Raw genomic sequence first — 13,244 nt, forward strand, 5'->3', positions numbered from 1 at the left:
GGTGCTGGTCATATAATTAGAATATAATGAAAAAGTTGATTTATTTCAGTAATTCCATTCAAAAAGTGAAACTTGTATATTATATTCATTCATTACACACAGACTGATATATTTCAAGTGTTTATTTCTTTTAATTTTGATGATTATAACTGACAACTAATGAAAACCCCAAATTCAGTATCTCAGAAAATTAGAATATTGTGAAAAGGTTCAATATCGAAGACACCTGGTGCCGCACTCTAATCAGCTAATTAACTCAAAACCCCTGCAAAGGCCTTTAAATGGTCTCTCAGTCGAGTTCTGTAGGCGACACAATCATGGGGAAGACTGCTGACTTGACAGTTGTCCAAAAGACGACCATTGACACCTTGCACAAGGAGGGCAAGACACAAAAGGTCATTGCTAAAGAGGCTGGCTGTTCACAGAGCTCTGTGTCCAAGCACGTTAATAGAGAGGCGAAGGGAAGGGAAACATGTGGTAGAAAAAAAAAAAAAGTGTACAAGCAATAGGGATAACCGCACCCTGGAGAGGATTGCGAAACAAAACCCATTCAAAAATGTGGGGGAGATTCACAAAGAGTGGACTGCAGCTGGAGTCAGTGCTTCAAGAACTACCACGCACAGATGTACCGTATGCAAGACATGGGTTTCAGCTGTCGCATTCCTTGTGTCAAGCCACTCTTGAACAAGAGACGGCGTCAGAAGCGTCTCGCCTGGGCTAAAGACAAAAAGGACTGGACTGCTGCCGAGTGGTCCAAACTTATGTTCTCTGATGAAAGTAAATTTTGCATTTCCTTTGGAAATCAAGGTCCCAGAGTCTGGAGGAAGAGAGGAGAGGCACAGAATCCACGTTGCTTGAGGTCCAGTGTAAAGTTTCCACAGTCAGTGATGGTTTGGGGTGCTATGTCATCTGCTGGTGTTGGTCCACTGTGTTTTCTGAGGTCCAAGGTCAACGCAGCCATCTACCAGGAAGTTTTAGAGCACTTCATGCTTCCTGCTGCTGACCAACTTTATGGAGATGCAGATTTCATTTTCCAACAGGACTTGGCACCTGCACACAGTGCCAAAGCTACCAGTACCTGGTTTAAGGACCATGGTATCCCTGTTCTTAATTGGCCAGCAAACTCACCTGACCTTAACCCCGTAGAAAATCTATGGGGTATTGTGAAGAGGTAGATGCGATACGCCAGACCCAACAATGCAGAAGAGCTGAAGGCCATTATCAGAGCAACCTGGGCTCTCATAACACCTGAGCAGTGCCACAGACTGATCGACTCCATGCCACGCCGCATTGCTGCAGTAATTCAGGCAAAAGGAGCCCCAACTAAGTATTGAGTGCTGTACGTGCTCATACTTTTCATGTTCATACTTTTCCGTTGGCCAACATTTCTAAAAATCCTTTTTTTGTATTGGTCTTAAGTAATATTCTAATTTTCTGAGATACTGAATTTGGGGTTCTTTGCTAGGATCGTATCAAAATGATTACAGAATCTTGGGAAGGCAAGAGTGTAAACAATACACACACAAATCTAGACAATATTTCAGTTTTTTTGTCCTGGTCCAATGCACAGAGCTGACCGGAAACAGGCAAGACACCGTGTGTCACAAACTGCCATAAAAACCCTAACTGAGACGAATATTCTGAACGCGCTGTATACATGTCCAAAGAATGCTCCTAAAACCCAAATGCTATCCGCATAGCCCACACTTGGGACACGCTAAATTCGGCCAAATCCAGGATATCCAAACAGAACATGTTTGCATAACCTGTGTCAAATTCCATAATAGCATGTGCTTTAAAACATACAAAACAAACAAATAAATCAGACTAGCCGAGTGTTTTGATTGGTTACTCACCCACAGGGCCTTTCTGATTGGTGAAGAGTAGCGAGCGGTTGCTGCCGTCTGTGTTGGCCATGCTGATGTTGTCTCCATCTGTCCAGTAGAGCTTTCTGGAGGACAAACGATTTGCGAAATCAAGCGGCTAAGAATCACGCAAGCTAAAATGTAACTGTGCAGTCCATATTTTACACAACTTTCCAGAGCCTCAGTAGCGTTTCATATTCTGTAAAGTGAGTCAAGTTATTGAAAATAAAATAGCTTCCTCGCAGTTCATGAAGAAATCTTCGGAAACTTAAAGGCAGTTACAGGAAAATATGCATATCGCATACACACTCTTACTGTCACACAAATCAAGTTTGTTGAACCACAGACTACACATGGAACGATTCACCCAATTCACCATTTGATTTTCCCACAATATTTTTGAAGAAACTAGATAGAACTTTTACATTTCTTTTGGGAATGCTCAGCACTGGTACCTGATATTACAGTGGTGCTTGAAAGTTTGTGAACCCTTTAGAATTTTCTATATTTCTGCATAAATATAAACTAAAACATCATCAGATTTTCACACAAGTCCTAAAAGTAGATAAAGAGAACCCAGTTAAACAAATGAGACAAAAATATTATACTTGGTCATTTATTTATTGAGGAAAATGATCCAATATTACATATCTGTGAGTAGCAAAAGTATGTGAACCTTGGTTTCAGTATCTGGTGTGACCCCCTTGTGCAGCAATAACTGCAACTAGACGTTTCCGGTAACTGTTGATCAGTCCTGCACACCGGCTTGGAGGAATTTTAGCCCATTCCTCCGTACAGAACAGCTTCAACTCTGGGATGTTAGTGGGTTTCCTCACATGAACTGCTCGCTTCAGGTCCTTCCACAACATTTCGATTGGATTAAGGTCAGGACTTTGACTTGGCCATTCTAAAACATTAACTTTATTCTTCTTTAACCATTCTTTGGTAGAATGACTTGTGTGCTTAGGGTTATTGTCTTACTGCATGACCCACCTTCTCTTGAGATTCAGTTCATGGACAGATGTCCTGACATTTTCCTTCAGAATTCGCTGGTATAATTCAGAATTCATTGTTCCATCAATGATGGCAAGCCGTCCTGGCCCAGATTAAGCAAAACAGGCCCAAACCATGATTACTGCCACCACCATGTTTCACAGATGGGATAAGGTTCTTATGCTGGAATGCAGTCTTTTCCTTTCTCCAAACATAACGCTTCTCATTTAAACCAAAAAGTTTTATTTTGGTCTCATCCGTCCACAAAAATTTTTCCAATAGCCTTCTGGCTTGTCCACATGATCTTTAGCAAACTGCAGATGAGCAGCAATGTTCTTTTTGGAGAGCAGTGGCTTTCTCCTTGCAAACCTGCCATGCACACCATTGTTGTTCAGTGTTCTCCTGATGGTGGACTCATGAACATTAATATTAGCCAATGTGAGAGAGGCCTTCAGTTGCTTAGAAGTTACCCTGGGGTCCTTTGTGACCTCGCCGACTATTACATGCCTTGCTCTCGGAGTGATCTTTGTTGGTCGACCACTCCTGGGGAGGGTAACAATGGTCTTGAATTTCCTCCATTTGTACACAGTCTGTCTGACTGTGGACTGGTGGAGTCCAAACTCTTTAGAGATGGTTTTGTAACCTTTTCCAGCCTGATGAGCATCAACAACACTTTTTCTGAGGTCCTCAGAAATCTCCTTTGTTCGTGCCATGATACACTTCCACAAACATGTGTTGTGAAGATCAGACTTTGATAGATCCCTGTTCTTTAAATAAAACAGGGTGCCCACTCACACCTGATTTGTCATCCCATTGATTGAAAACACCTGACTCTAATTTCATCCTTCAAATTAATTGCTAATCCTAGAGGTTCACATACTTTTGCCACTCACAGATATGTAATACTGGATCATTTTCCTCAATAAATAAATGACCAAGTATAATATTTTTGTCTCATTTGTTTAACTGGGTTCTCTTTATCTACTTTTAGGACTTGTGTGAAAATCTGATGATGTTTTAGGTCATATTTATGCAGAAATATAGAAAATTCTAAAGGGTTCACAAACTTTCAAGCACCACTGTATATCTATGGAACTCTCAACAGCCCGTATACATGGTGCCAGATCGCAAACTCTAAGGAGGTGGAACCGTGCTTTTGATGAGGTCAAAACCTTTATTGCTGATACTCATGTCTAAGGTGCGGTATACAGTTGTTCTGTAACTTTTTTTTTTTAAATTTATTTACTTTTTTGCTGGAAAATATGTTGTTTCGTTTCTATACACTTGTATACCAATGTACTTTAAATGTTTATATAGCGTAAGATTACAGATGCTCACCACTGGGTTGGGGTGGGGGGTGGGTGGGTGGGAAGTGTTATACCTCTGTATTTGTGTTGATTATGAATATGTGCATCATTATAAAATAAAAAACAATTGGTCACAAAAAAAAGAAACTAGATAGAACTCGACGCCAATGGCGTCGATGGGGATGCCTCCGCCTGGTAGACTACACGCCTTAAGTTGTGATTTGGGGATGGACATTTGACCTCATAGTAATCTTGACCTGGTGAAATTACTTGTATCAGCCTTGGAGATATTGTGTTCACAAGGTTTTCGGACAGACATTTGACCTCACAGTGACCTTGACCTTAGACCTTTTGATCTCAAAATCTAATCAGTTCATGTTTGTCCTTTCATTCCTTTCATTAACCTTTGAGATATCGCGTTCACAAGGTTGCGGGACGGACGCATGGACAGACGGACAACCCGAAAACATAATGCCTCCTGCACCTTATGGTGGCAGAGGCATAAAAAAATCCTATTCTTTATCAACTTAAATATTCCTTTTGTTAAAAAAAAAAAAAAACACTATATAAAAACAACTTACCCACATTTGTAAAGGCTGGAGTAAAATATTAACTAAAATTGAATTTTTATTAAAAGGAATACAAGTTAATAATAAAGAAGCCTTTTCTTAATAAACTTTTATCCTGCCTCCATTTGCTTCTCTTTTCTTCATCTTTCAGCGGTCTGTAAAAAGAGAGCACCAATTTCTTATGAAATCTATTTGTAGAGTCAATCACACGACAGCTCTTTCACATTCTACGTCTCTTTGTGTGCGTGTTTTTCCGTAGCATTAGAGCTGTGTTACTTCCACCTAGCGTGAAGTCACGTGCATTCCCACTATTGTACGTTATAGACAGCAGAAGGGGCGCAAAACAATGCTATTCCAGCTCGGACAAACTAAGATTACACAGCCTGATAATTGAGATTCATGTTTGTGATTCGAAGAGTCATAAATTTGGATCATGATTTATCGTTGCGCAGTGGGGCGGCACGGTGGTGTAGTGGTTAGCGCTGTCGCCTCGCAGCAAGAAGGTTCTGGGTTCGAGCCCCGCGGCCGGTGAGGGCCTTTCTGTGTGGAGTTTGCATGTTCTCCCCGTGTCCACGTGGGTTTCCTCCGGGTGCTTCGGTTTCCCCCACAGTCCAAAGACATGCAGGTTAGGTTAACTGGTGACTCTAAATTGACCGTAGGTGTGAATGTTGAGTGTGAATGGTTGTTTGTGTCTATGTGTCAGCCGTGCAATGATCTGGCGACTTGTCCAGGGTGTACCCCGCCTTTCGCCCGTAGTCAGCTGGGATAGGCTCCAGCTTGCCCGCGACCCTGCACAGGATAAGCAGTTACGGATAATGGATGGATGGATGGATTCATCGTTGCACTATACGTACATCATTTCATGCGTACAACTGACTATTTTGATCAGTCAGGTCCCTATTATATTTCGTTTCGCTTAACTTGCTGTTTAACCTCTTCTTAAAAGTCATCAAAAAATCAAATCAAAGTCCTTCCCATGCCCAGTACCTGGTATTCCTAGGCAGTCTCCCACTCAAGTACTAACCAGGCCCAATCTGATATGGTGCATCGGGCGGTGCCGATCTCCGTTTCCGTAGCCCTCGGCCTCTCGCCTATTACATAGCTAGGGTTACAGTGGGGGGCTAGTCCTCTGGTAACCACGAGAGTTTGACTCCCCACTCACATCTGTATTGCAGCGTGCCTTGCCAGATGGTAGTAGGTACCATTTTTATGATGGTCTTCGGTATGAACCGACCGTGAATAGAACTCACGATCTCCCGATCGAGAGGAGGACACGCTACCACTAGGCCACTAGCCGGTTTCTTAAAAGTCATGCACATTGGCTTCACATCAGTAACACAATTGGCGCCGTTTAAGAAAACAGCGTGGTGAAAACTGTGGCTCTGAGTCTCATCATGAGAATAATTTACAAACCGTACGCCCAACCACCACGACTACCCTCAGAAAATCCAAACAATAAATTTAAGCAGCAAAACTCTCCCTCCTTTCCTTTAGAACTTCAAAAAAATCCAGACACGCTCTCTCTCTCTCTCTCTCTTCACAAACAAACAGCATCATCCTGTCCCTTCATCCTTTCCTTCAAAAGGTTCCCACTTCATTTCAGCCACTTGTTTTCTTTGGAAACAGCCAAAGCTTACGGCCCAGGCATCTGCCACTTTTAAATAATGCCAGTTTCAACAAAACCAGAGTGAGCAGAGGAGGCTATTACTCTTTCAATCCATGGGTCTTTTTCCACATTACAAAGTACTGAAACATGTACAGGGGAGGATAGATCACCACTCTGAGTGCAGATCACATCCAGGCTCAGTCTGGACTCGGGATAATCACCGGCAAGATATTTTATTTAATTTTTTTTTTTACCCTTAACACAATTTCACAACATTGCATTTGATATATTAATTTAAATACAGTACGCTCCAATTCATAAATATATTTCAAGGTCACGCAAAGCATCTCAATGCTGTGGGTCACTAGTGTGATGCTACCGATTCCTGTATTTAGCTGAGAAATAAATAAATAAATAAATGAAATTTAAAAAAAAAAAAAACACCCAAAACAGAGCTGGGGGTCAAGAATTATGATTGCCGTACCATTTATAGCTATACATCTGTGTGAGAGTGTGTGTGAAAGGAAAGACCTGGCACTAACCCGAGCATGGGATGTACCACCAGGCAGTGTGGTTTGTCCAGTCCATGGATGACCGAGTTCTTAAAGGAACCATCCAGACGGGCCACGTTGATCTGCTTCTTGCTGGTATCATAGCTGGTCCAGAACAGGTTCCTGGACACCCAGTCTACAGCCAAGCCTTGAGCATTAGGGATATCTAAAACAGCAACACGAGCGACTTCAGACTTTTGGAGTTCACTGAGTCAGTGGAGGCCATGATTAAAGAAAAGCAGAAATAGAAGAAGCAGAAGCTGGAGTCGTACCGGCCGACACCACGGTCTCCACCCCTGTCCCGTTAATGAAGGCTCGTTTGATCATCTGCGTGCGAACATCGGACCAGTAGATGCGTTGCTCCCGGGCATCGTAATCCACTGCCGTTACGTTATCGATCACGGGCACAGTGAAGGAGATGATGTAGTTGTAATATGGATTGTCGATGTCCACTCCTCTAATCTCGATCTGACGCGCATAGAGTAAGAACTGGCGAGACTCTGGGCACAAGGAAAGAGGAGAAAAGAACGACTTTAATAACGTCACCACAAACACACACAAGTTATGAAGGTTTCAGGGAGGGAAGAAAGAAAGAAAGAAAGAAAGAAAGAAAGAAAGAAAGACAGAAAGACAGAAAGAAAGAAAGAAAGAAAGAAAGAAAGAAAGAAAGAAAGAAAGAAAGACAAAGAAAAGGGGGAAAGAAGGACAAAAAGAAAAGGGGGACGAAGGACAGAGAAAGGGGAAAGAAGGACAGAAAGAAAAAGGGGAAAGAAGGACAGAAAGAAAAAGGGGAAAAGAAGGACAGAAAGAAAAAGGGGAAAAGAAGGACAGAAAGAAAAGGGGGAAAGAAGGACAGAAAGAAAAGGGGGAAAGAAGGACAGAAAGAAAAGGGGAAAAGGACAAAAAGAAAAGGGGAACGAAGGACAAAAAGAAAAGGGGAACGAAGGACAGAGAAAAGGGGAAAGGACAAAAAGAAAATGAGAAAGAAGGACAAAGAAAAGGGGAAAGGACAGAAAGAAAAGGGGAAAGAAGGACAGAAAGAAAAGGGGGAAAGAAGGACAGAAAGAAAAGGGGAAAAGAAGGACAAAAAGAAAAGGGGAAAAGAAGGACAAAAAGAAAAGGGGAACGAAGGACAGAGAAAAGGGGAAAGGACAAAAAGAAAATGAGAAAGAAGGACAAAGAAAAGGGGAAAGGACAGAAAGAAAATGGGAAAGAAAGACAGAAAGGGAAAGAAAGACAGAAAGGGAAAGAAAGACAGAAAGGGAAAGAAAGACAGAAAGGGAAAGAAAGACAGAAAGGGAAATAATGAAAGAAAGGAAGTAAGAAAGAAAGGAAGTAAGAAAGAAAAAAAGTAAGAAAGAAAGGAAGTAAGAAAGAAAAAGAAAGAAAGAAAGAAAGAAAGGAAGTAAGAAAGAAAAAGAAAGAAAGAAAGAAAGAAAGAAAGAAAGAAAGACAAAGAAAAGGGGGAAAGAAGGACAAAAAGAAAAGGGGGACGAAGGACAGAGAAAGGGGAAAGAAGGACAGAAAGAAAAAGGGGAAAGAAGGACAGAAAGAAAAAGGGGAAAAGAAGGACAGAAAGAAAAAGGGGAAAAGAAGGACAGAAAGAAAAGGGGGAAAGAAGGACAGAAAGAAAAGGGGGAAAGAAGGACAGAAAGAAAAGGGGAAAAGGACAAAAAGAAAAGGGGAACGAAGGACAAAAAGAAAAGGGGAACGAAGGACAGAGAAAAGGGGAAAGGACAAAAAGAAAATGAGAAAGAAGGACAAAGAAAAGGGGAAAGGACAGAAAGAAAAGGGGAAAGAAGGACAGAAAGAAAAGGGGGAAAGAAGGACAGAAAGAAAAGGGGAAAAGAAGGACAAAAAGAAAAGGGGAAAAGAAGGACAAAAAGAAAAGGGGGAAAGAAGGACAAAAAGAAAAGGGGAATGAAGGACAAAAAGAAAAGGGGAACGAAGGACAAAAAGAAAAGGGGAACGAAGGACAAAAAGAAAAGGGGAACGAAGGACAGAGAAAAGGGGAAAGGACAAAAAGAAAATGAGAAAGAAGGACAAAGAAAAGGGGAAAGGACAGAAAGAAAAGGGGAAAGAAGGACAGAAAGAAAATGGGAAAGAAGGACAGAAAGAAAAGGGGGAAAGAAGGACAGAAAGAAAAGGGGAAAAGAAGGACAAAAAGAAAAGGGGGAAAGAAGGACAAAAAGAAAAGGGGGAAAGAAGGACAAAAAGAAAAGGGGGAAAGAAGGACAAAAAGAAAAGGGGGAAAGAAGGACAAAAAGAAAAGGGGAACGAAGGACAAAAAGAAAAGGGGAACGAAGGACAAAAAGAAAAGGGGAACGAAGGACAGAGAAAAGGGGAAAGGACAAAAAGAAAATGAGAAAGAAGGACAAAGAAAAGGGGAAAGGACAGAAAGAAAATGGGAAAGAAAGACAGAAAGGGAAAGAAAGACAGAAAGGGAAAGAAAGACAGAAAGGGAAATAATGAAAGAAAGGAAGTAAGACAGAAAGGGAAGTAAGAAAGAAAGGAAGTAAGAAAGAAAGGAAGTAAGAAAGAAAGGAAGTAAGAAAGAAAGGAAGTAAGAAAGAAAGAAAGAAAGAAAGAAAGAAAGAAAGAAAGAAAGAAAGAAAGAAAGAAAGAAAGAAAGAAAGAAAGAAAGAAAGAAAGAAAGAAAGAAGGGGAAATAGCAAAAGAAAGACAAAGAAAAGAAAGAGGGAAAAGAAAGAAAGAGGAAAGACAGATAGACATTGGGACAGTGAGAATAATTTAAGTCAGAAGAGAGAGTGAAAGCCAGTAACAAACAAAAACAAAGAGCGAGTGAAAGAGAGACAGACACTGACGGACGGATAAGCAGAAAATGATCTGACAGTTTATCTTGATTTCCTTTTCTACATCACAATAACCTTGTATTTGAACAGGGGTGTGGAAACTTATCCACTGTAGACAGACACAAACAGCGAGAAAGAAGGAAAGAGACAGAGTATGAAGGACAGAGAGAGAGATATGAGTAAATATATACAGGGTGCACAGCTTAGTTTCAGTGTTAATAATAGAAGGCGTGCGCGCGTGTGTGTGTGTGTGTGTGTGTGTGTGTGTCCGGCTTCTCCTCGCACATGCACACTGCAGGTCACTGGAACGCCCTCAGTACTGATGTGAGATCAGTGCAGAACGCAGAGCAGGTCGCCTGCAGAATACTAAGCAGTGCTCCTGATTGAGTGGAGCAGGACACCGCTGCCACGCTGCAGAATATTAAACAGCGACCTGGACTCCGTGCAGCACAGAGAACCGGCCGTGCTGCAGAATACAAAACGCTGATCCCGAGAACCCAAAACACTGAGCGACAGCGCTGCACTGCCACGCTACAGACGACACCACTTCTGAGGCATCAGCAAAAAATGAGTTTCTTTTATTTCACAAACTGTCCTTTATTCACGTGGGGTGGTAACATGAAAAACGTCACCACCTACAACACAGGTAACTCGCCAGTGCAGACGCTGAAACGTGCGTTCCTCATATACAGAGGCCGTTACACGTCAGTAAGAGGACCTCAGTGGTGTTTTACCGTAGCAGGTGTGCTTGTCTGCCTGCAGCTTCATGAGATGGGGGCAGGCGCAGGAGAACGTCTGGTTGTAGTTGATGAGGCAGAGGTGAGAGCACGGGCCCTTCCCGCCGTTAGCGGCACAGGGGTTTGGAGCTGAAAAGTAAAAGCACAATGAGAAGGTCAGAAAGAGCCTATAACCATGTGGAACCAGGTATAACCATGTACCTTATCGTAAATAATGCTAAATGTTAAGTGTTCAATGTGAATTATTTGTTACAATACTGGCGTTACGGTTATTGCCATTATAGTCACCGCTATAATTACTATTATAGCCATTTATATACTAACTGTCATTACTGTTACCTCTGCTGCCATCAATGATACGGTTGTTAAGCTTACAGTCATTACAGTTACTGCTGTTACCATTCAACGTTAGCGTTATAGCCTTTACCATTACTGTCGTTACGGTTACTGAGGTTACCGTCATTAGCGTTATCGCCAATAACATTACCGTCATTACAGTTACTGCAGTTACAATCATTAGTATTATCCCCATTAACATTAGCGCCATTATGTTTACTGCTGTCATCATTACCGTCATTACGGTTACTGCTGTTACCGTCATTAGTGTTTTCACCATCAACATTACTGTCATTACGGTTACTGCCGTTACCATAATTAGCATTATCCCCATTAACATTACTGTCATTTTGGTAACTGCTTTACCGTTACTGTCATTACAGTTACTGCTGTTACCATCATTAGCGTCATCTCCATTAACACTACTGTCATTACAGTTACCATTCCAGCCATTAGCTTTTATTTCCATTAACATCATTAGGGTTACTGTTACCGTCATTTGCGTTATCACCATTAACAGTACTGCAATTATGGTTACTACGGTTACTGTCAACATCATTATTGTCATTACAGTCACTAGCATTATCCCCATTAACATTACTGTCATTTTGGTTACTGCTTTGCCGTTACTGTCATTACGGTTACCGCCATTACCATTATTAGTGTCATCACCATTAACACTACCTTCATTACAGTTAACATATCCATTAGATTTTATCTCCATTAACACCACAGTCATTATGGTTACTGTTTCCGTCATTAGCGTCATCACCATTAACATTACTGTAATTATGGTTACTACTGGTACCATCAACAACACTACTGTTATTACAGTTACCATTACAGTCATTAGCATTATACCCATTAAAAATACGGTCATTAGCGTCATCATTAACGCCGGTCATTATGGTTACCATTACAGTCATTAGCATTAACACTACTGTCATTATGGTTACTGCTTTACCGTTATGGTCATTATGGTTATTGCGATAACCATCATTAGCATCATCACCATTAACACTACTGTCATTACGGTTACTGTTAGAGCCATTGGCTTTATCTCCATTAACATCAGTCATTAGGGTTACTGTTTTACTGTCATTAGCGTCATCACCATTAACGTTACTGTAATTATGGTTACTACTGTTACCTTCAACAACACTAATGTCATTACTGTTACCATTACAGTCATTAGCATTATACCCGTTAACATTACTGTCATTACGGTTATTGCCGTTACTGTTATTAGCGTCATCACCATTAATACTGTCATTACAGTTACCATCACAGCCATTAGTATTATCCCCATTAACATTACTGTCATTACAGTTACCATTACCGCCATTAGCATCATCACCATTAATACTGTCATTACAGTTACCATTATCCCCATTAACCCCCACTACTGTCATTATGGTTACTGCTATAACCATCATTAGCATCATCATCATTAACACTACTGTCATTACGATTACTGTTACAGCCATTAGCTTCATCTCCATTAACATCAGTCATTATGGTTACTGTTTTACTGTTACCATCATTAGCGTTATCACCATTAACATTACTGTAATTATGGTTACTACTGGTACCATCAACAACACTGTTATTACGGTTACCATTACAGTCATTAGTATTATACCCATTAACATCATTACAGTTATTGCCATTACCGTTACCGCCATTGGTGTCATCACCATTAACATTACTGTAATTATGGTTACTACTGGTACCATCAACAACACTGTCATTACAGTTACCATTACAGTCATTAGTATTATACCCATTAACATTATCATTACGGTTATTGCCGTTACCGTCATTAGCATCATCATCATTAATACGGTCATAACAGTTACCATTACAGTCATTAGTATTATACCCATTAACATTACTATCATTACAGTTATTGCCATTACCATCACCACTACTAATATGGTCATTACGGTTACCATTACAGTCATTAGTATTATACCCATTAACATTACTATCATTACGGTTATTGCCATTACCGTCATTAGCGTCATCACTATTAATACTGTCATTACAGTTACCATTACAGTCATTAGTATTATACCCATTAAACATTATCATTACGGTTATTGCCATTACCGTCATTAGCGGCATCACTATTAATACTGTCATTACGGTTACCATTACAGTCATTAGTATTATACCCATTAACATTACTATATCATTACGGTTATTGCCGTTACCGTCATTAGCGGCATCACTATTAATACGGTCATTACAGTTACCATTACAGTCATTAGTATTATACCCATTAACATTACTATCATTACGGTTATTGCCATTACCGTCATCACTATTAATACTGTCATTACGGTTACCATTACAGTCATTAGTATTATCCCCATTAACATTACTATCATTACGGTTATTGCCGTTACCGTCATTAGCGTCATCACCATTAATACTGTCATTACGGTTACCATTACAGTCGTTA

At 40.7% G+C, this 13,244-nt stretch overlaps 1 protein-coding gene across 2 annotated transcripts in view; it reads right to left on the reverse strand.

Moving 5' to 3' along the window:
- lrp1ab (low density lipoprotein receptor-related protein 1Ab) overlaps positions 1 to 13,244 on the reverse strand; it is a 348,035-nt gene that overhangs the window by 98,040 nt on the left and 236,751 nt on the right. For both annotated transcript variants that reach the window (XM_060937437.1, XM_060937436.1), the window contains exons 28-31: positions 10,439 to 10,570; positions 7,164 to 7,391; positions 6,883 to 7,057; positions 1,857 to 1,951 (exon numbers count right to left, since the gene is read on the reverse strand). In XM_060937437.1, coding sequence (XP_060793420.1) covers positions 1,857 to 1,951; positions 6,883 to 7,057; positions 7,164 to 7,391; positions 10,439 to 10,570 — 630 coding nt within the window. The remainder of the gene's footprint in view (positions 1 to 1,856; positions 1,952 to 6,882; positions 7,058 to 7,163; positions 7,392 to 10,438; positions 10,571 to 13,244) is intronic.

Source organism: Neoarius graeffei, chromosome 13 (assembly GCF_027579695.1).
Source record: "Neoarius graeffei isolate fNeoGra1 chromosome 13, fNeoGra1.pri, whole genome shotgun sequence".
NCBI lineage: Eukaryota > Metazoa > Chordata > Actinopteri > Siluriformes > Ariidae > Neoarius > Neoarius graeffei.